This window comes from Lontra canadensis, unplaced genomic scaffold, assembly GCF_010015895.1.
Source record: "Lontra canadensis isolate GAN:19392208 unplaced genomic scaffold, GSC_riverotter_1.0 scaffold8, whole genome shotgun sequence".
Taxonomy (NCBI): domain Eukaryota; kingdom Metazoa; phylum Chordata; class Mammalia; order Carnivora; family Mustelidae; genus Lontra; species Lontra canadensis.
In genome coordinates, this window is record NW_022631002.1 from 22,873,225 (window position 1) to 22,897,839 (window position 24,615).

General features: G+C 36.6%; 1 protein-coding gene across 1 annotated transcript in view; it reads left to right on the forward strand.

The window, feature by feature from the left end:
- CDH8 (cadherin 8) overlaps positions 1-24,024 on the forward strand; it is a 371,685-nt gene extending 347,661 nt beyond the window's left edge. Inside the window, exons 11-12 of the mRNA XM_032854312.1 lie at positions 21,610-21,861; positions 23,220-24,024. Coding sequence (XP_032710203.1) covers positions 21,610-21,861; positions 23,220-23,713 — 746 coding nt within the window. The 3' untranslated portion in view covers positions 23,714-24,024. The remainder of the gene's footprint in view (positions 1-21,609; positions 21,862-23,219) is intronic.
- The last annotated feature ends 591 nt before the right edge of the window (positions 24,025-24,615 follow it).

A 24,615-nucleotide genomic window follows, 5' to 3' on the forward strand; every position in this document is an offset into this window, starting at 1 on the left:
GGAGTCGTTGCAATTCATCCACTGATGAGTGGTGCCATTTTCTAATTTGTATCAAGTGGCAGCTGAATGTGAGATCATCTTAAAAGAACTCCCACTTCTAGAAGGACAGAAGGACCCACATAGAATAAGCCTAAGAATTCAGTTTGAGAACCTTCAGGAAAAGGCACTGTTTACATAAAATGAGTTAAAGTCAGAGGGGTGGCCAGTGGGAAAGTCTCTGAGGAACACATGAAAAAGCCCAATAAGCAAAAGTACCACACTCTATATCTCCCTCTCACAGGGCACCAGTGGTAGGTTAAAGCTGTACCAGCCATGCGAGATTATATCCTTTTCCTTGGTCCATGTGTCCCCTGGGCAGCATGGAGCAGTCAGAATCAGGTATAGCAGATACCTGACTGGAAAAGGAATTGGAGGGATAGAGAGGGATGACAAGAAATACTCCACTTTGGGAAGGCTATCTTCCACTCCTAAAGCAAAAAGAAGTGTGGGGGAGGCAGATGTCTTAAACGAATTGGACAAATTTTGCAGTCTTTATTGAGATATAACTTACAATAAACACTCTTTTTAAGGGCAGAGGCCAAAAACTTTGACAAATGCATACACCATGTTTCTATCATATTTTCATCGCCCTACAAAGTACCCTCATCTCTCTTTACAGGCAATCCCTTGCACACACGTGGCACCAATGAAGGCACTTTGTGGGACCCTGAGACTATCCTGCATTTTCTTTTATGTTCCATGTTATGTTGTTAGTGAATAAAACAATTTTTATTATAATCTTAGAATCTGTATGTCTTTTACATTTTGTTTGATACTAATATTTTTTTCCCTTAATTTTTCTGTAGCAGCATGTTGAAAGCAACATTGCTTGTTGTTGCTAATGGTTGGGAAAAACTATACATATTTTTCAACATTATGTATGATGTTAACTATAAGTTTTTATGGATGACCTGCATTAGGTTGAGGAAAATCTCCTACTCACAGCTTACTGATAATTTTTTATAATGAATGAGTATTGGATTTTGTCAAATTCATCTATTGAGATGATCATGTGGTTTTTTTCTCCTTTATCAACCTAGTGAGTAATTTTCAGAGTTAAAAGAAAAACAGAACTGGATTCTTGGGAGTAGCACAACCGGGCAATGTCATTATCATTTGTACATATTGCTGAATTTGAATTGCTAAAATTTTTTTAAGAATTTTCCCATGTAGGTAAACAAAAGATATCTGGTGCTCTGCTGCTCCTCTTTGTAGGTAACCCATGAGACCAGATTTTTAAGATTTCAGAAATTTGGGGAGCTGGTTGATAATGGGTTGTTAGCTTGAAACCAACCATAGTTGAAATATCTGTATCACAAAAATTGGCGAATGCTAGAAATCAGTATCTTTTTGCTTACCTCAGAAAAGCTGATTGTGAGATGTTTAACTTCATACAACTGGGGATATTGATATGTGATGTGTCTGGTGTGTGTTTGCAATAATTTTGCCTGGTTTAGGTATCAGGGTAATAGTAGCCTCATAAAATGAATAGGAAATGTTTTCTCTTTTTCTATTTTATGGAAAATTTTGTGTAGAATTGGTATAATATTTTCCTAGACTGTGTGGTAGAACTTACTAGTGAAGCCACCTGGGATTGTGGTTTTCTTCATGGTAAGCTTTGTAATTATTAGTATAGTTTCTTTAATTAAGACTATTCAAAATTTCTGTTCCATCTTGAGGTGGTTTTGGCATTTTCTGAATATCAAGAAACTTATACAATTCAACTCATTCAAGGAATCTATTGTTATGAAATTGTTTATATCACTGCCTCACTTCATACCTCAAATTTGCAATTTGTGTTATTTCCTGACAAGTCTAGTCAAAGTTTTATGTTATTTTTTTAAGATTTTATTTATTTATTTACTTACTTACATATCTGAGAGAAAGAGAGGAGAAATAGAGAAAGAGAGGGAGCAAGCATACCCAGGAGCAGGGGAAGGGGCAGAGGGGGAGGGACAAGCTGTGCCACTGAGTGGGAGCCCTATGTTGGGCCTGATCCCAGGACCCTGAGATCATGACCTGAGCCAAAATAGTCAGATGCTTAAATGACTGAACCACCCAGCACCCCTATAAGTTTTATTGATCTTTACAAGTAAATAATTATTTCATTTTATTATATTTATACTTTCTGTTTATTACTCTTTCACTAATACTCACACCTTTGTTTAACTCTTTCATTTATATATTTGGACTTAATTTGCTCTTTTTCTTCTTTCTTCAGATGCAAGTTAGGTCACTAATTTTAAGATTTTTTATGTCTAATATAAACATTTAACACTTTAAATTCTTCTTAGATATTTCTTTAGTTCCAACCCACAGATTTTGATGGGTTGTGTTTCCATTCTCATTCAGTTCCAAATATATTTTTTAATGTCTCTTGCAATTTCTTCTTTGACTCATGGATTACTTAGAAGCATGGAGCTTTATTTCCAGCTTTTTGGTGAGGTTCCACATACATTTTTGTTATTGTGCTCTAATTTAATTATTTCATATCAGGGAACATAACTTGTTTATTTCAAGTTTTTTGCAATAGAACGTTTTATGCCTCAAAATGTAGTCTATCTTTCTGAATAGTTCAGCTACATTTGAAAATAACATATATTCTTTCTTCTGTTGTGAGTGGAATTTTCTATAAATGACAGGTTATGTACTAAAATTATCAAATTCAGGTATTCCGTAACCTTACTGTTTTCTTCTTAATGTTCTATCAGTTACTGAGAAAGGAGTGTTGAAATCTCAAAGTATTATGGGATTGGTCTACTGCTACTTTTAATTCTGACCATTTTTGTTTTATGTATTTATAGTTGATCATCACATATCAAACCTTCTTGTTGAATTGACCTATTCATAATTATGAAATAGCCCTCCTTATCACTGATAATTTCATTGTTCTAAAATTTATTTTTTTTTCTTAAAGATTTTATTTATTTATTTGACAGACATCACAAGTAGGCTGAGAGGCAAGCAGAGAGAGAGAGGCAGAAGCAGGCTCCCTGCGGAGCAAAAAGCCGGATGCTCGATCCCAGGGTTCTGGGATCATGACCTGAGCCGAAGGCAGAGGCTTTAACCCACTGAGCCACCCAGGCACCCCTAAAATTTATTTTGTTTGATACTAATATGCATCCCACTTTTCTTATTAATATGGCTAATATTAACAAAGCTTTCTTATGTTAAGAGGATTCATAATATATTTTTTGAATTTTTTCCTTTTTTATCGCTTTCCTCAATCTTTCTCTTTGCACACATTCCTCTTCTGTAGTACTTACTCCTACAAATCCAAACACTCCTCTTTGTGTCTTCAGCTCAATGAGACTGTAATTCTCTCCTTGGGCTATTCTGAAGTTGAGAGCTTTCAAATTACATTGAACAGTACTTTTAAAATATTTAAAATGACATGTCTCAGTCTATGTCTCAGACTCTCAGGCAATGAGATGTCTATTAAAACTCACCAACAATGTTGTAGAATGTGCTCCAAATTTCTTCTAAGGACAATAATCCAGTTGGGTTGACATTCCTAGGAAAGAAAGAGTAAAATTTGTATATGAACAGGTTATACTAGTCATAGGTGTTTTGGTACAATAATAAGAACAAAAATAGCAATGCACGGCTAGCACCATCAAAGAAATATGTATGTAATATAAATAGCATTCTATTTGGAAGGGGGGGGATGCTGTATATTCTTCCTAGAACAATCTTGATTCAGTTGGAGAAAGAATTGGCATAAACCAGACTATTTTAATGAAGTGAGCTCTCTACTGCTGGATAAAATGCATCCTAAAATGACACAGATAAACCTTCTTAGAGAATTCTCAAATTTTCACCTTAATTGTTGGAATATTTGTGTTTCCAGTCAGTTGAGACACATTCATGTGAAAATACTACAAGGAAGGAAGAATACTCAAGACAAAAAAAAAAAAAAAAAAGAAATCTTTCAAATGATACTAATGATCTTGAGCTAAAAAGGCTTAAGGATAAAATAGGAGAGCAGTGCAATTTAACATTACCTACTGTGTGCACTAGACACTGGTGACATAACACGTAAACGTTCATTGGACAGTCTTCTCTTTAGGAACCATCATCAGTGGATTTTCTGAATCTGGCTCAGAACTATAGCAATTTCACAGTGGTTCTTTTGGCTTTTTCTTAGGTGATAGAAGCAGCTATGAATTACTGCCTGTGATTGAAATAAAGCCTTAAACCAAAATCTGGACTGCCAAAACCAATGACTGGTTTTTTTGGTTTGTGTTTGTTTGTTCATTTTAAAGATTTTATTTATTTATTTGACAGAAATCACAAGTAGGCAGAGTGGCAGGCAGAGAGAGAGGAGGAAGCAGGCTCCCTGCTGAGCAGAGAGCCCAATGCAGGGCTCAATCCTAGGACCCTGGGATCATGACCTGAGCTGAAGGCAGAGGCTTTAACCGACTGAGCCACCTAGGTGCCCCAATGACTGTTTTTTGTTTTTTTTTTTTAAGATTTTATTTATTTATTTGACACAGAGAGAGAGATCACAAGTAGGCAGAGAGGCGGGCGGAGAGAGAGGAGGAAGCAGGCTCCCTGTTGAGCAGAGAGCCCTATGTGGGTCTCGATCCCAGGACCCTGAGATCATGACCTGAGCCGAAGGCAGAGGCTTAACCCACTGAGCCACCCAGGTGCCCCAGTGACTATTTTTTTAATACTAATTAAGTGGAAGTTGCCCTTGGAAGAGCCTTCCTCCTTAACACATATCTTCTCAGTTCTTTACTTTATATTCCAACTTTGAGGCTTTCAAGTAGAAATTCGCTATAGAATATAAAAGTATGAAATCTAGATATTCTTAAAAGATTACAGATCTTTGCTTCATTTCAAGGTTAAGGTAACTGATAGCCTTACATGTATTAATAAAAACCATTATTATTTTAACTTTTATAAACACTTTACATATGACATGCCCTGAAAATATGCTGTAGGTGGAAAAACACATTTGTTCCTCAAAGACCTTCTGACTCTCAGCTCCTTAATTAGTACTTTGGGTACAATAAGAGTATTTGCTGTGACCTTGGGGAAATTATTTTAAAATGCAACTGGGTAAGGAATGAAATTGGGATGCAAACAGAGTTAGGAATGATTCCAAAGCCTGAATATTATCTGATATTCAAAAGGATTCTGAAATAATACATCCTAAAGAAATTATACCTAAGATAAGTTATTCAGGAATCAGAATGTTGAAAGTGGAATAAATCCCCCTCAACTTCTACTTGTGAAATACACCTCTTAGAGTTCCAAAAGGTGGAGTATTTGGTGGTAGGGATCTTTATATCACTGTCCATTACCAGAAAATACTATGTACCCACTTGTCAATGGGGGATGGCAAGCTTGGAAAATCAAATATCATCTTGAGAATATTTTAAAAGACTCATCAAAAAAAAATTCCCTTTTATTTTGAAAGAAAGTATTAAAATGAAATCATGCATGACTTCAAAATGTATTCAGATTTCTCTATAGTTTATAACAATAGGGAATTTTATCAGATTACATTTTCAATAAGAAGAGTTTGAATGAGTTTGATGTGATTTCTATTTCAATCATAAGGGTGACCTACACAGGTATCTTCTTCTTTGATCATTTTATTTCTGCTCGCTCCATCTGTATTTTAACCTGTTAATATGTGGGTGAATTTGAGGAAAAGCAAATCAGTTTGACCTTTAATGTAAAGTCATTTTTGTATGATCCAAACAGTACTATTTCCAATACTATAAAGAATGTGGATTTTAAGATTCAAAAGCACGTGCCATTCTCAGCAACCTGGGAGGAATGATAATGTGACCACTGCTTGAATGATAATTTTATCTACATAACTGCCTTCCATCCTCGTGCCTTCACTGTATTAAGACTTCTGCCCAAAGATATATGTTTAGCCAAGCTGTTTTAATATAACACATTAAACTTTAAAATGATTCAAGGACAAACACTGGACTTCAGCTCGCGGTAGGATGCCACATTTTCCTGCATCTTTCCCTCCTTCTTTAGTAGCTATTTTACCACTAAGCCAGAAAAGGAGGAATTATGCAGGAAAATTGCTATCAGCTGCTACCCCTGCTGGATTACAGAACCCAGAGCATAATAGCTTCCCCAGTGGAGCCTCTAAGGGCTTGGGCCAAGCCATTAACCACTGCAAACACCTAAGGGAAGAAATGGAATAGAGTAGAATGGCTTTTAGGCATCCCAGAAGATTTTTATGCAGACAAAATTTATTTGAAATGCTGATGTCCAGGGCCTATCCCCAGAAGTTCTTATTCAGTTGATTTAAGGTAAAATCCAAGAACAGGCATATTTAATGCAGTCAGATATCTGTATCTAAATTATTGCCTGAATTTCAGAGTTGGCTTCTGTATGTGTGAATTTTTGCTTAGATACAAGCTGATAATTAAATGGCTTAAAATCTGCAATGTCAAGATGGACCGGATATATCAGTGCCTAGTAGATAATAGATACCTTATTTATAAATAAAAGACCAGGGACCACGTTTCTCTTACTGCATTCTATTTTTGTAGGCTTAGATATATTTTGGACTTCACAAGGTTCTCTTGCATTTTGAGTCTCTTGTTACAAAGTGACTCACCTTCACTGATGTCTATCATGTACTTATTCAATGGACCAATTAAACCATTGTATTTACTTTATAATTTTAATTATAATTTCTTTATAATTTAATCTCCATTACACCTCTGAAATAGGAGGCTGTTTCTACTGCCTCTTTCATAAACGAAGTAGTAAATTTCCAGCTAGTTACTGAAGGATGGCCAGAACTTTCCTACATGGAAAAGAAAGAAGTGAGGTTATTGGATATGAAGGAGAGATGTATAAAATCATACAGCCATAAAGATGATGCAAGGAATAGAACCAAGAAAGGGATTTTTGGGAATGGGGAGGGATATAGGTTAAATATTATTAGTTCCATTACTGAAAGATTGAATTTGTGTTACTGACCATCCAGGTGTATATGCCCAGTAGGTAAGTAGAAGAGACATAGGGTAAACTTTTAGAAATATTGTCTGCTATTTGAAATCAGATAAGTGAACCAGATTCAAATAGTTTATAAAGAGGTGTTAAATAACAAAAATTTAACTAAGGAAATATGAAGATCTAATTGGCTTTATTCAATGATTCATGAATAAGGCATCATCCCATTTAGCAAATAGAAAGGAGCTCCACAGAACTCCAGGAAAGAAAGGTTTTTTAAAATCAGAGAAGGATCTGAAAAAAGGAAATTATAAGCAGAGAATGCACTGCTAGGTATACTAAGGGAACAGAAGTTTCTAAAAATGGACTACCTCCTCCTGGTGCTGACCATAAATTTCTAGGTTGGTTGGTTAAAAGGTGGCAGGCTAGGGAACGGGACAGGGCGGGGGTTGGGAGGCAGATGAAACTGCAATTCACTTAGGTATCAAGTCTTGGTTTGCTGATGTGGGATTTTAACACAGTGACCCCATTTTGAACCTATAGGTTTCCTTTTAACAGAGGTTAGATGAAAAGGCTGAGGGCAGAATGCTACTGAACAGAAATAGGGAGGAGGGAAAAGATGGAATGCCATTCTTTGTATTTCTGTCTTTTACAAACAAGATCTGTCTATAATTAAGGTGCCTCCTTCCTTAAGGCTTCCTCACATCTGTATCTATGATGGTAGAAGGATAAGTCAAGGTACAGATGGCACAGTGGAATACAGGGTATGGAAGGACAGGGATCACAGAGGATGGACCACCAGCTGACTGATATTTTGGCTAGGTATATGCTTTCTCTCCCTTCTGGTTCAGAAGTTCCTTGAGATCAGTAATCACATCCTCACTTAACTTAGTCACCTACCTGTTTGCTCATTCAACGAGGATTAGTTAACATCTTGTCATGGAGACTTCTTCTGTAATGTCACACATGATGAACAAAATGTTGCATTAATTAAAGAAGACACTATCTCTGCATCCAAGGATTATTCCATTGGTAAGACAGAAAACCAACATATCTGACTATATTGTGGCATGCTGGATGCCAAGGAAGACTTGCGTCTGACAGTGATATCTTGAGATAATAGGCACTGAATACATGAGAGCAGAATTCACTGAATTTACCAGTGTAGGTCTGAAATAAGAGACGTGGGTGATGGCAAGGGAACATGGATTTGCGCCATTTTTGGTGGCTTTCACTTTATGTCTTATTTTCATATGTGCAAATTCAAAACATTTAGGGAGATGATGGTATCTAACAAAGTGATGAGGATATTTGACCTCTTTCAGATCAAAGGAGGTAAACTAGATAAACTACTGTTGGTAATTCCTTTCTCTAATATCTTCAGCTCTCCATTCACTGTATTAAAGGATTTCAATACCTTATATGCAATGTGTACCTCACTTAAACTGCTATTCTAAAACTGCCTTACTCTCTGGTCCAACTACCACATATATCAAATATGTTACTGAGCACAAATTTATCAGCTCTGGTGCAAAATGAATTAATCAGCTCTAGTGCAAAATCAATTAATCTCTGAATCTTAGTTTCTTAAATATTTAGAAAGATATACTCAATCAATAGAGATGTGGTGGAAAAATCTCTCTTGACAAAGCTAGCTTTCCGATGTCTGGTTTTATAACCATTATGAGATTGTTTTCTGGAATCTTCACAAGAAATTCCACTAAAGGCCTTAGTATTTTTTTGTTTTGTTTTTCTTGCCTAAATAGCTTGCATACCACCCCCGTCCAAAAGTAATTTTTTCACTTCTGCATAAATCCAAATGGATAAAAATATTCTTTCCCCAATCTGTTGATATTTATAAAAGCTTTAAAATTTCCATTCAAACAAAATAGAAACTGATTCTTGGTATAGTTTTCATTTTTGAGTTAATGCAGGTATTTCTGAAGTAAAATGAAGGTCACATAAGTCTTCCTCCCTCAAAATTCCCCAGTGCCTGGAGTAAGATAAATCCAATTTTCATCTAAGCATTAAGTGATCTGCATAAGTTTCATGGAGCATTTTGTGTAAGAGCAAGTATGTAAATTGAGTACAGGGAAATAAGAATCAAACTCAGAAGACCTTGGGCAGTGTGATTGTATCAAGCATAAAATTTGGACCCTGTAATACTTATGTTTCTCTCTAGCACCAAAAATAATCACTTTCTAATAATTAATTCATGGTTATATTGCACTACACTATACCGTGCTGTGATGTTAGGTGGACTCTCAGGAGATGGGATTTAGATCTATAGGGTTTTGTGCTGAACACATTTTGATCCTTCTAAAATACTAAATTTTCATCTGCCAGTGGCCTCAACCATTTAGATTTTCCTTGTCTCTGATAAAGGTGTCATGGAATGGAAAAGCCTCCCTCCACATGGGTTCTTTTTTTATCTTCTCCTCGAGCTTTAATATCACCTTCCTAGAGCTCATTTTCCTTGTTTTCCAAGGTGACTTTTGTTAAGATGACAAAGTACACAATAAGCCTTGGATTTGGCTGTAATTCTTAGCTGCCAGCTGAGCAACCTTGAGCAAGTCACTTTATCTTTAAAGAACCCTGTTCCTCATATGTAAAATGGGAATAAGCATGTCCTTCCCTGCCTCTGTATATCCTATTCAATCAGATTTACTAATTCTATTAGTTTATTAGAGCTGCCATAACAAGTTACCAGGAACTGGAGGTTTAAAACAACCAGAGGTATATTCTCTCACAGTTCTGTAGGCCAGAAATCCAAAATCAATGTACTGACGGGGCCCTACTCCCTCCAGAGACTCTAGAGGAGAATTCCTTCTTTGGATTTTCCAGCTTCTCTGTTGGCTTGTGGTTACATCATGCCAATGTCTGCCTCTGTAGTCACATCATACAATGTCTGTCTCCTTTACTCTGTGTCAAATTAACCTCTGGTTTGCTCTTCTAAGGACACATGTTTTGAACTTAGTGCCCACCAGGTCATCCCAGATGAACTCCTCATCTCAAGATACTTCATTTAATTACATTATCTGTAAGGACTCTTTTCCCAATAAGGTAACATTCACAGATTGCAAAAAGAAAAAGGACTTAGATCTGTCTTTTTGGAGGTCACCATTCGGACCCCTATACTCAATACCATCTTCATATAATCTAAATTTGTTTCCCTCTTATATTAACAATTGAAAAATAGTTCATGTAGCTTCTTAAAGAAGTTTAGAAGATGTTTAACTTTTACAGGCTACTTGATGAGTTGTAAACATAGCCCAGCCTCTGTGCATTTCCTCTGCAAAAAGAAAACCTTGCAGATATTTATAGAACTGTAGTACTGTGTGGTTATGGCGGAGTAAGTTTTTCTGTTAAAAAAGTGTTGATTCATTCTACGTGTACTTACAGATTGTTGACCAAACATGGTTTGGTGTTAGTCTAGGAACTTCCAAAAGAATTCACACTGATTTTTTTTCCCCTCAAGGCAAAGTAAATCTTGGTTGGTATTTTATGTCTAGATAGACTTTATTATTAAATATTAGGAAATTTGATAATGAGTTAACACTTGATAAACATTGATATTATGGACTTCAGGTGGTATGGTGGACAATCTAATGAGGAAAAAAAAGAGTAACAAATGATCTAATTAGGTGGTTCAGAATATTCAGTAGCTTGTTGCAGATTTAGTATGTTGGTACACTTTCAATGAATTATGTAGGAAGTTATAATGGGACTGGAGGAGATTGGCTTCACAGAGTCTTAGTTTTTATTAATTCATTGCAGCCTGATTGTTTCCAACAAGACTTAATGTTTAGAGTAAAAATGTATACATGAAATATAGATGGTATGATCTTCATGCTCCTAGATATTAGGTATTGCATATACATATATCTATATCTAATTTGCTGAAAGCCCGTAGATTTGGTATCTTTATTGCTTTGTTAGGTTTCTAGAAATAAACAGCAGATACAACACAATGATAAGAACTTAATTAAATCTCTTGTCCAAACCTACTGAACAGAGTGCCAGTTCCCCCTTTGTTTCGACCTTCTTGCCATTTTCATTCCATTTTACTTAACCAAGAAAATTTGAAATGAATTTGCAAGTCAAATGCCAGGAGACATTGCTCAAAAAGGCAAAACATCTACTGATCTTCTCTCATCTATTCCTTTTGTCATAAATATTTGTCTGGTGAATGCCTTCATTAACTCTGGCTCCTTGTTGCTTCTGCCTGCATGTAAAAGAATAAACAAAAACCATAGCTCCATGATTTCTAATAGATGGGAGCTAGGCAAAATAAAATTTCTGCACCAGGGCAACAATTACAGATGAACTACAGTAAAAACAATAGAGAATTTAATTTGCCTGCTTTATTTTATCTGGGGGGAAGAAAAAGGACAATGAGGAAAGAACATGGGATAGTTAAATAATAACAAGAATAATGACCTTTCCTTTTCTACTAAAAATACAGAGAAAATAAATGGAAGGAAGGAAATGAGTTACGACTGTCGGAAAATTACACAAATAACGTTAAGAAATGATCCAAGTAGACGCAGTCTATCTCTTTAGATAGACTTTGTATTTTTTATTTTTCATGGAGTATGCATTCAGAATTGATTAGGGACTATGATACTATTGTAGTCTGCTCAGGCTGATATAACAAATACAGCAGACTGGTGGCTTAAACAACAGACATTTATTTCTCACAGTTCTGGAGGTTGGGAAGTCTAAGATCAAGGTGCAGGCAAGGTATGTTTCATTCTGAAGCCTCCACTGCCTGCCTGCTTGTAGGGGGCCACCACCTTGCTGTGTGCTCACGTGACCTCCTCTCTGTGTACGCAAAGGTGAAGAAAGAGAAGCTCTCTTGCGTCTCTTCTAATAAGCGTAATAATTCAAGACCCCACCCTATGACCTCATTTAACTTTAATTACTTCCTTGTAGGATCTGTCTCTAAATACAACCACAGTGGAAGTTAGGGATTCAACGTATCAATTGCAGGTGGGGACAGGAGCCTAAACCTTCAATCTGTAACAATACTTACTGGTTTATTTACAAAAGGAAACTTTTCTTATAAGGGTATCAATGTTCCATGAAGGAAGGTCTTTTGATTGTCAACTCCAAATGATTCAAAGACTAAATATTAACAATCAAAGAAGACATCCCTGCGAAACTAACCATAGGAGATACTAATTCAGACTTGCACCTCCCTCTGTGTCTAAGACTAAGTCATACAATTTCAGCTCAGTAAAAAGGAATTCTGGTGTGTACTTCTTTAACATGATGGTGGTTCATGTATGTCGGGTTTCTGAGATGGTACTTCAGAAACTCTTCCCCTCAGTCTTCTCTATTTGAATTTAAACATTCTTAGTTTATTGCTCATGTTACATGATAAGAGTTATGCCCAGATTAAGACTTCAAAACCATGAGTATTTCTCTAAAATTTCCATATAGACTCAGGCGATATATCCTTTCCAACAGCCTAAAACCGAACCTTCTCATGGGCTTATTCTGAATCATATATAGTTCTCTAATTCCCTATGACAAAATAACAAGAAAGGAAATAAATACGAGGCCCACAAAATGTGGCTAATGATTACCTAGTCTTTCATTCACTTAACAAATATTTGCTAAGTGCTCATTATGCATCTTAAATTGGTTATTTGTTATTTAGAATTTCCTCAGTTTATGTCTGCATCCCTAGGGTCTAACACATCCCTATTACTATATTACTTTTTTGTAATAAGTGCTTCAATGAAAATATAATTATTTTTTAGAAGATTGCATAACAAGTCTGGGGCACCTGGGTGGCTCAGTCAGTTAAGCACTTGCCTTTGACTCAGGTCATGATCCCAGGGTCTTGAGATAGAGTCCCACATCAGGCTCCCTACTCAGGAGGGAGCTTGCTTCTCCTTCTCCCTCTGCCTGCCGTCTATCTACATGTGCTCACTCTCTCCCTCTGTCAAATAAATAAATGAGTGAATGAATGAATGAATGAATGAATAAATAAATAAATAAATAAAAATAAACGAATATCTTAAAAAAAAAAGACTGCATGACAAATCTATCTGGGCAACTTGAGTGCAGTTAATAAAGGAAGTGATCCATAAAAAGAAAAAAAGGCATTTAAGCACAGACATAAAGAATGACATAAATATTCATTCAAGTTAGGGCTAAGGAAGAGTAGACAGATTATCAGGCAGAAGAAAGAGTAATGTAAGTGCCGAGGGGTGAAGATCCTTGACTCATAAAATGCCAGGATGATTAGAACATAGAGGACTGGTAGGACAGGAAGCAGGAGAATGAGGCAGGGGCTAGATGCTGCAAGTCACATGGGAAGAAAAAAATCTAATACAGAAATTCTAAATGGACTTAGCACGCTTCTAGTGTACAGTGAGTTGATCACTTCCTTAAAACTGAAACATTCCAAATAAAAGTGGATAAAACAACCTGACCAAGGTTGTTATGAAGATCTTCACTCTGTGTCAAGTCCTGTGCTGAAGGCTGAGAACAGAGCCTTGACTAAGGCTAGTCTCCCAAGGGGGTTACACTCTAGTGAGATAATACATGCATTTTACTGAGTATTATCTATTCTCTCTACAAGGTCAAACCCATTGCATAAAAATTCCAAGACCTTAATTTTAAGATTGCTGTTTTTGATACAGCCTCTAATAATTTTTAGTAAATCTCTAACAAATCTGGAGGAAAGAAATGGCAACAACTGAGCATATAAGTGAATATATTTATTTATAATGAATCTATTATTAGAATCTGAAAGGAATTTCATGCATAATGGCATAATGTAATGTACTGCCTGAAATTAAGCAAGCCTATACACCTACTATTTATCTGGTCCCTATTTTACTATTTATTTGGAATAGACCTTGTTTTACTCAGCCAAGGAGTAAGGAACCCAAGGATACCACTATTTTGGGAATACTGTCATTTGAAGTAGGCCTCTGCTGTTGGTCCACTTTAACACCCCACCAAAACATTCAGTCATAAGCAGAAACAAATGGGTTTGGAATATGAAGCAAGATTCTGGAAACGGAGTCCTTCATCCTCCTTGGCATAATGCTCAGAAGCAAAACATTCCAGGAGGAAGAGAAAATGGGAAAATCCTTAACTGGATGAAATATAGAGAATACAAATATTTGACTATTTAACTAAGAATATCAAACAACCAGGTGATAAGGTTAAGATATGTTGCTGCCATCTCAATGCAGCACAAAGGCATGAGATGGGACAGTAACTAGACATTGCTTTCCACCTGGATATTGGTCCTCCCTCCAGAAAGCCAAATGCTTCTGTTCCACACTTTTCTTAAATAGATCTTGGCATAACACCCTTGTTCCCCTTCCCAAACCTTGTTTTCATAAACTCAATTTCAAGAGATTTAAATTTAAAAAATCACGACATACATGTCTATGGGCTTTCAGCGATCACTCTTTTTTCCTCATAGATTTTCCAGTTTTAGAAAATGTGTTTTCTCCAGTAAGTCATTATCAGGATACGCTCTTCTGTTAGCTCAAAAGGAAAAAGTAAATGTGGTAAGTGCAAAAATCAGGAGCAGAAGACATGAGGATAGAATAGGTTGCAATGCAGAAGCCAGACGCAGAAAGTGGAAATGCATGAAAATATGAAGGACTGAAAAGGTTTTCATTTTTTTATTTTTTATTTTTAAAAAATGTATGTATTTATTTGACACAGAGAGAGAGACAGCAAGAGAGGGAACACAAGCTGGGGGAGTGGGAGAGGGAAAGCAGGCTTCCCACCCAGCAGGGAGCCCGATGCAGGGCTCCATCCCAGGACCCTGGGATCATAACCTGAGTCAAAGGCAGATGCCCAACCGACTGAGCCACCCAGGTGCCCCTGAAAGGAAGGTTTTAAAATAATACTATAGTGTAATTGAATCCAGGTTTAGAGGCATTGAACAACTGTCCTTTATATAACTGCCTTTTCCCTTTGCATCACTGGAAATTAAAAAAAGAAAAGAAAAGAAAAGAAAAAATTAAGGAGACAAAAAGAGTGCAAAGTAAACAGATGATAACAAAAAGTGCCTTCCAATAAACACCATCAATCATCTTAATGTTCAAAGTCAAAAGCTGTTTTTTTGGTATCAAGAACAAGGTACAGGTGTCTCCATAATTTCTTATGCTCAGAATTGTGTTAGAGTGTTGTTAGTATGGTACAATAAGAAAAAAATTAATATAGTCATTTTAAGACTGTAACTTTCCCTCTAAGCATTGCTTTAGCTGCATCCCTTACATTTTGATTTGCTCTATTTTCTTTTGCATTGTCTCACAATATTTTCTAATTTCCCTTTTGACCTCTCTTTGACCCAAGGTTATTAAAGAAAGCACTGTTTAATTTCTCCATATTTGTGAGTTTCCCAAATCTCTATTACACACATCCAATTCCATTATGGTCAGAAAACATATTTTGCATGATTATCCCTTTAAATTTACTGAAGTTTATTTTACGGTCTTGCAAATTATCTACAATGCAGGATGTTCCATGTGTACTTAATAAGGATATTATTCTGTTATTGGTGAAAGCAGTGTTGTAGAGTTATCTCCTAGATACAGTTTGTTTACACTATCTCTTAAGTCTTCTATCTCCTTTATTTCTGCCTAGTTGTTTTATTCATTATTGAAAGTGAGAAACAGAATATCCAGCTATTACTTTCTAATTTCTAGATATAATCTCCTCAAGAAAATATTACATACTTAACGTTTTATACAATTGCTTTTTAAAAATACTTAAGGAGAAAAACTATGTATTCTCTCTTTCATAATGACAAAATTACTTTTCCCGATGCTCTTTATTTTTAATGTGGATTTGAATTACCATCTGGGTTATTCGCTTTCAGTCCAAAAAAAAGTTCCTTTAGTGTTTCTTACAAGGCGTGTCTGCTGATGACAAATTCTCTCAGCTTTTGTTTACTTTCAAAGTCTTTCTTTTTGTTTGTTTTGGAAAGAATGCTTTGTTGAATATATGATCCTTGGTTGAAAGTGTTTGCTTTAAGCACTTTGAATATGTTTGTCCCATGTCCCTCTGGCCTCCATTATTTCTATAAAACTTCAGTTGTTAATCTTATGGGGGGGGTCCTTTGTAAGTGATGAGTCAGTTTCATCTAGCTTTAAAGTCTTTTAAAGTCCCTGTCTTTGGCTTTCAATTTTTTTTTTTTTTTACCATGATACATTGTTTGTGAATCTCTTTGTGTTTACCTTCTTAGAGTTTGTTGAGATATCTAATGTTTTCAAAATTTTTTTGTAGTTGTCAGCTTTATTTTATTTTTTTTCTTTTCTTTCTCTCCTGATACTTTTCTTTCACATGTGTTGGCACATTAAATAGTGTCCCACTTTCTTCTTCGGCTCTGTTCATTTTTCTTCATTATTTTTTTCTCTCCATTCTTCAGGCTGCATATTTTCTATCCATCTGTCTTCAAGTCCACGGATGCTTTCTTTTGCCAAATCAAATCTACGGTTTAGCCACTCTAATTAACATTTTATTTCAGTGATTTTATTTTATTTCAGTGCTTAACTCCAGAATTTCCATTGTGCTCTTTTAAAAAATAATTTCTGTCCATTGAGATTCTCTATCTGATGTGACATTATCACCATATCTTTCTGTTTTCTCTTCAATCGTGGCTTATTTGAGTTTATTGAACCCATTTATAATGGCCCCTTAGAAGTCTGTTTAATTTGGTATCTGGTTGCTTTCATGAATAGTTTCTTTTGCCTTTTTTCCCCCTGGTATATGGGTTTCCTGTTTCTTCATATGTCTAGTAATCTTTGTTGGAAACTGGACATTTTAGACAATTTATTATCACAAATCTGGTTATTGGCTCCCCAGCCAGAGCTTATTATTGCTATTTGCTTATTGACTGGCTGGACTATGTTCATTAAGTCTGTTTCATCTCTGCAGTATCAAGACACTGATACTTCACCTCAGGGGATCCCAGCCTTCGGTACGCCCACAGTCACTCTAGAATGACCTGGCGGTTTCAGCAGGGTCTTCTACGTCTCTTTTCCTGACCATGCCCCAGGTGTTAAGCTCCACTAATTGCCAGATGATTTCTGTTTTCAATTTTGGGGCCACGCTTGCGCTAAAGACTAATCCAATCAAGTTTGCGCCCCTTGTGGTATATTTCTGTGGGTCAGGGTTACAGATTAGTTCGGCCCAGATAGGTTCCTCCCCCAATCACTGTCTCCTCCCTCCTCTGCTTGCAAAACTGTAAGCCACGGACTCTACAGGTGAGTTGGAAACTATGATGTATTTCTCTGAGTGAAGTGTTTTAGATGATGAGCACCTGGTGCTGGGGGACAGTAGCTTTAAGTCTTTTTGCCTTGCCTCTTCCAGCCGGTAACCACTGCCTTACAGGCAGAGCAAGGGCAACTGAGGTCCTATATTCCCAGTGGAACCCTGCCCAGGGAGAACCTCTACTGCACGAGAACAGGCTGTGAGAAAGAAAAGAGCCCTCTCTTGGTTGCACTCACCCAAAATTTAGTTGCAACAAAAGATATCTATGAGTAGGATGAAACTGCCTCATGTCCTAGTTTCTGGCAAGACAGTCCTTTATCTACTAGCTGAGGGGAGAGGGGATCCCTGTGTTCTTGGCTGAACCAGTTTATACTAGAATTTCCGACTCACAGAACTGGGAGAAGGGAAGGAGAGTGGTTTCTGCTTCATATGCCATGATCTCACTCTTCTTACCAACCTTTGGTAGATTCTCTTGGATTAATGGTTCTTCATTTGCTGCTTGCCTCCAGGACTATTTCTAGTGATGTTAAATGGTTTTCCTTGTACAGTTTTCACCATTTTCACTAGGGAACAGTTCTGTGGAGGTCCTTACATTGTCTTGCTGAAGTGGAACTCTGTGATGAGACATATTTTTATAAGTAAAAAGAAAGGTTTAGAAGGTTGTTAGAATTAAAATTAATGCATAAAACAATTACACTTTAGGGGCACCTGGGTGGCTCAGTGGGTTAAACCCTCTGCCTTCAGTTGAGGTCATGATCCCAGGGTCCTGGGATCAAGCCCCGCATCAGGCTCTCTGCTCAGTGGGGAGACTGCTTCCCCCCGCTTTCTCTCTGCCTAACTCTCTGCCTACTTGTGATCTCTGTCAAATAAATAAATAAAATCTTAAAAAAAAACCAGCTTATTAAAAAAATTACACTTCATACACCACCAAGAATGATTTGAAATTGCACTATTAAAAAGGTAATATTATCAAAGCAACAAAATATATACAGTGCCAATGATAACTCTAACAAAAGATGTGAAATTCTTTTGTAGCTAAAATAAAAAAAATATTGACATATATTAAAGGAAATAAGGAAACTGTCATCTTGAAATGGAATACTAAAGATCATAAAGATGCCAATTCTCTCAAAATTGACTGTATTTTAATATAATTTCTACTCAAGTTCTTAGAGGGATTTCTGTAGAACTTGATAATCTGATTCTCTATTTCTCAGACATCAGCAAATGAATAAGAATAGCCAAGATACTCTTAAAGAAGAACATGATGGGGAAAATAACCTCATAAACATCAAGATTTAGTATAAAGTTTCCATATGTAAAAAAGCATGATATTGATGGGGGATTATAAAAACAGAGCCTTGGAACATAATAGCCCCTAAAAGATGAGGATACACAAAAATTTGATTTGTGAGACACTGAGTGTTGAAGAGCAGTGGGTAAGGGGTAAGTTCCTCAAAAAATAACCTTAGGAAAATTACCAGTACAGAAAAAAAACCCGATTCCTTACAATGACCTAAATGTGAAGATAACATTATAAAAATATTTTACGTAATTCACAATTTAAAAAATAAGGCTAGAAACACTAATCTAAAAGACATTGATAAAATTGACTATATTACATTAAAAATTTTATGAAGTTAGAAGAAGGCAACATGAGTTTTAAAGAAACCAACTCCAACTTTATAGAGGATGTGCAATACATAAAACAAAACGTATTTCAAATACAGGAATTTGAACTGTGTAAAACTGCTGGTATTTGTTTTTTAAATGTTTACAGTAACAGTATAAATACAGTATATTTACAGTGTAAATACAGTAATAATTTCATGTGGTATAATAAAATAATTCAAGTAAGTAAATAAGAAATATAAATACCAGTCAACAATTTTTTTAAAAGAGGGGGAAGGGGAGTGAGTAGGCATAGAGGGAATTGACTTGCCTGACTGTAGCAGGTAAAATTTGGCAAAAATGTCTCACAGACTTCCTCTACTTAGTCAATAAATTTCTGTATGTAGGAGGTTAAGAACATACACAAATGCCAGCTATAGTAAAAATATGAGTTTAGTGGTAGACTCACCAATGTGTGTGTGTTTTTTTTAAGAATTTATTTATTTATTTGACAGTGAGAGGGAGACAGTGGGAGCAGGAACATGGGCAGGGGGAGTGGGAGAGGGAAAGCAGGCTTCCCGCCCAGCAGGGAGCCTGACTCGGGGCTCCATCCCAGGGACCTGGGATTATGACCTGAGCCAAAGGCAGATGCCCCAACCTACTGAGCCACCCAAGTGCCCCCCACTAATGCTTTTCTAAGTACTAAAGAGAATAGGTTTCTTCGGCAGTGAGCAATATCCCTGCTGCAGTTTCTAAATTATCATTATAGATTGTTTTAAGGAGAAAATATGCAAAAATAGTTTCCCATATAAATAATGTCAGCCACAAAAAGACAAAAGCCTCATTGTAATTTTATTAATTGCATCCTGAGGAACAATTCCCATCTTCTGTTTTGAACTATAGTATACGAAATCATCCACAAATGTTCCTTGCACTAATTAACTGTACTCAAACTTGTCACACACTTTCTGAAAATAAAACATGGCTATATCTTCTCTATCTGTTGTGAGATAATGTTCTCCAGTTTTTAGCTTAGTGGTATTTCCTTCTAGGTCATGGAAATAAAGATAACTGGATCATTTGGTACATTACTGCGTAACTCTATCAGAGACCTCTTTTCGCTCTTCAAATTACTAAATAATGAGGCAAAGCCAGAAGAAGTTTAGAAAAAAATAATGTTAACACCATCTGAGTGTTTTCCTCTTTGCTTAATAGCAAGGCACTGCAGATTCACTTGTATCTCAAACAAAAGTAAATATATTTTATACATCTATTTTGGGGAATGACTATCATTTTTTTTCCTGAAATTTTGATATAGCACTACATGGTACAGAAAATTTAACATTTATTTAACGTCATTTGAGTGCAATATCTGTTCATGTAGTCGAGTGTGCTAGAAGCCAGAGGATACTGATGACCAAGAATTGGACGACAATAGCTTGGAATCTCTGCTTAATATGCAGCAGTGAGGTAGCCAGGTTTTCTAGGATCTACAAACTTGCCAATATATGAAAAAAATATCCTAACTGAAATAATCCTTTTGCCCAAATAACATTATACACATGAACCAGTATTATGTTTGTATTTGTCTAGAATATCAGTAAGATAATATGTTCCCATTTTGAATAGATATAGGTCTTTCATTAATCAAAATGAGAAAATATTAATAATTAATCTATACAATATGACTACAGCTCATGAACTAGGCATGAATGACCACAAAAATTTATTCTGGGGATAAAACTCTGAGAACAATAGGGCTAGCATGGGTCCAGTCACTCCTCACTGACAAGTTTTACCTTGAACTGAAATGCACCCTTCAGTATTGCTTAAATGTCTTAAAGTATTGTCTAGATGACCAATATATCTTTCCATATTAATTAATACATGCAAAATATGACATCTGCTTCTTATAACTTCATATAACTTCTCATTTTATTCTTATTTGTATAACCACTACAGGCCTTCTCTATAGAATTTTAATATATGTGGCATATCTCCTCCAATTGGCAGTAAATGGGATTTTTGTTATATCTTAATTTAAATACTCAATGGCATAAATGACTCTTTCTAGGTACCTGTGGGAATCAACAAAATGCATAGTTTTGTATGCCATGTTGTTATATAATCCCTCTCTTAATATAGAGGTTCCTCTGGGGCACCTGGGTGGCTCAGTGGGTTGAGCCTGTGCCTTCGGCTCAGGTTATGATCCCAGAATCCTGGAATCGAGCCCCGCTTCAGGCTCTCTGCTCAGTGGGGAGCCTGCTTCCCCCTGTCTCTCTGCCTACCTCTCTACTTGTGATCCGTCTCTCTGTGTCAAATAAATAAATAAAATCTGTTAAAAAAATACAGAGGTTCCTCAACATGCCTTTCATATGTGGTGAAATTCTGTCCAGTGAATTCTGCATTGTCAGGATAAATGAGAGAAAAATAAACTTATTTATGGAGATAAGAGTTGATCTGTGTTTTCTGAAAGGACAGTTGAAAATTATTTTTATAAAATAAATCTTCTGCATTTACAAAGTGATGGTAAAATGTCATCAGTTCATCATGGAGCCCCATTTATTCAACCTATCAGGGTGTGAATGTTTTGGTCCATGCCAGCTGGGGAAGTGGGGAGAGGGTAGGGGGAAAGAACCTGAGTGTCCAGTGAAGTTGGGATTGTCTTGAGTTTTGCAGAGGATTTATGAACTAGAAAAACAAGTGTTGTCTGGGTAGCCATTTTGAAATGATGCAAACTATTGTAATTTTCGCTTTTTCCAGATAATTCCCTCAGCATTTTGGCAAAGCATAATGGATTCAACCGCCAGAAGCAAGAAGTCTATCTGTTGCCAATCATAATCAGTGATAGTGGGAATCCCCCTCTGAGTAGCACCAGCACCCTGACCATCCGGGTCTGTGGCTGCAGCAGTGACGGTGTTGTCCAGTCTTGCAATGTCGAAGCTTATGTCCTTCCGATTGGACTCAGTATGGGCGCCTTAATTGCCATATTAGCGTGCATCATTTTGCTGCTAGGTACGTATTTCCTTCATCGCTTAATGGTCATCATTTTTCTGGTTCATAAATGACTATAAAATAGGACAGCAAAGCAAACCTGAACCCCAGTCAGGGGTCAGCATTCTTTTGGGGAAAAGGTATTTTCCTGCATTTCTGCAAGCTTTGACGTCACTAAGGAGGGGTGTAGGGAAAAAAAGGCGCTGTGATAGCCAACGTCCAATTGGAAAGGACAACTTGATGCCTTTTTCAACGCCATCACCAGTGAAGAGAGAGTATATTGGTGGTGGAAGGGGAATGGACCTTTATGTGGTTACAACAGCATCTATTTCATAAAAAGCCCTGCAGATCTGATGTACACCAATTTACTGCAATGGGAGGCTCTCATGTATCCAAAATACTCTTTTTTTTTTTTTCCTAAATAATGTACAGATTGGATTGCTGAGTCCATCCAAACACAAAGTTTGGTGAGATAAAAAGAAAACAAATAAGCAAATTTTTTTTCAAAATTACACTGTGTTCCTCAGTTATATTCTTGATATCAACATCAAATTAAAATGAAGATTGCAAATTAAGGAGAGATTTTTTTTTGTAACTTTTCTCTTAAAAATATCTATTTACGAAAATGAGATTAGAGTAGGAAGATATGCACAAGGAAAGTTAGACCTTACGCTGTCCTTAAGTAAAGACTATGTGTTATTATCTTTCCATTTGCACCTGTCCTATTCACCTAGTGTCCAGATTAACATTATTTCTAGCCATATTTTACCCCATGAAACCCATGAAGTTTGATGTGGCTTGTTTTCCTTTGCCCACCCACAGGCTTACCTTCCCATACAGAGGAGTCCCAACTTTCCTACAAGACAAGAAATTGTCCATGCCCATTTCATGTTCATCTTGATATTATCAATTCATCTGTGAATGAAGATTATTTGATTAGAGAGAGTCTTGAAGAGCTGATAAGACACAAAATATACTAGATATGATTAACTCCACTCCTTTTCTTTATAGAAGAAGGGCATGGAATCAAAGGATATTAAATGGCTTGCCTGAGAGCCACAGCAAGTTATTTTATCTGTGCTGTTTTCTATTTTGTGCCATTTATTCTAGAGCTTATAACAGTATTACATGCAGCTTCCACCATGGATAGATGCAAACTTACTCTTTTAACCCAGCCTCATCACCATTTTGTCCACAGAAGCAACCTGGAATCCTGTGCATTCAGAATTCAATCCCCATCCTTCAGAAAGGTGTTTAATTCCCACGTGAATGTTATTAAGGCAATGACACTCTCTCTTAACATACACAATGCGGTGCTTGTGAAATTATTTGCAAGTCAAGCTAATTGTTATTTCACATTTTTTTTTTGTTGCCTACAGTCATCGTGGTGCTGTTTGTAACTCTGCGGCGACATAAAAATGAGCCCTTAATTATTAAAGATGACGAAGATGTACGAGAAAACATCATCCGCTATGACGATGAAGGAGGAGGAGAGGAAGACACGGAGGCTTTTGATATTGCGACTCTACAAAACCCAGATGGAATTAATGGATTTTTACCCCGTAAGGATATTAAACCAGATTTGCAGTTTATGCCAAGGCAAGGGCTTGCTCCTGTTCCGAACGGTGTTGATGTCGATGAATTTATAAATGTGCGTCTACATGAGGCAGATAATGACCCCACTGCCCCGCCATATGACTCCATTCAGATTTATGGTTATGAAGGCCGAGGGTCTGTGGCTGGCTCCCTCAGCTCCTTGGAGTCCACCACCTCAGACTCAGACCAGAATTTTGACTACCTCAGTGACTGGGGTCCCCGCTTTAAGAGACTGGGAGAACTCTACTCTGTTGGTGAAAGTGACAAAGAAACTTGACAGTGGATTATAAATGAATCAGTGGAACTGAGCATTCTGTAATATTCTAGGGTCACGCCCCTTAGATACAACCAATGTGGCTATTTGTTTTAGAGGCAAGTTTAGCACCAATCATCTATAAACTCAACTACATTTCAATGTTGAACCAAAAATTAATAATAAAAATAAAAAGTATATGTTAGGAGGTTATAAATCTTGTGGAGTGTGAATTAAAGTATGTGGAGTGTCTAGAAGTCTTTGGATATTTGATATTTACCTAACCACCACAGACAAAGATTGGGATCCTGGCTAATCCTTAGAGAGATGGTTTTAAAAAAAAAGAGGAAAAAAATCCAAATTAAAAGGTGCTTTCTTAGAAAAATGGACCTGCAAGAAATGTGCTGCTGATATGTGTCTTCTGCAAGGATTTTTATAAATGCAAATGGTTTTTTTCCCCTTCACCAATAAGGATCCCGCCACAAATGATAAAGCAATACTTGGTCCGCTGTACATGATGACTTTTTGGAGTTTTGGGAGGCCTCCTAGATTATACGGTACGGTGACCACACATTGTACATAACTGTTGGCCCCACTCATCAGAGACTGAAATAGCATCTTTAAATATTGTGTCGAGCCTTAAAATATTCACATGTTCGTAATCCATTCCAGGGTGGGGATTGCCAACTCAGTGGTGGGAGGAGAGAAATCCCATTCAAACAGGCTTGTTTTCTGGAAACAGGATTACTCGTTCCCTCCACTTCATCTTCTTCCACAAGGACACAAAGATAAACTGTATCACACAGTGGACTACATAAGAGACAGATGGTTTTATTGCTAGCGCGTGAATTTATTTGTTTAATCCTCGAAATAAATATTTTATTGATGTCCATTAATCCTTTTATTTATTAAGGTTGGTAATCTAT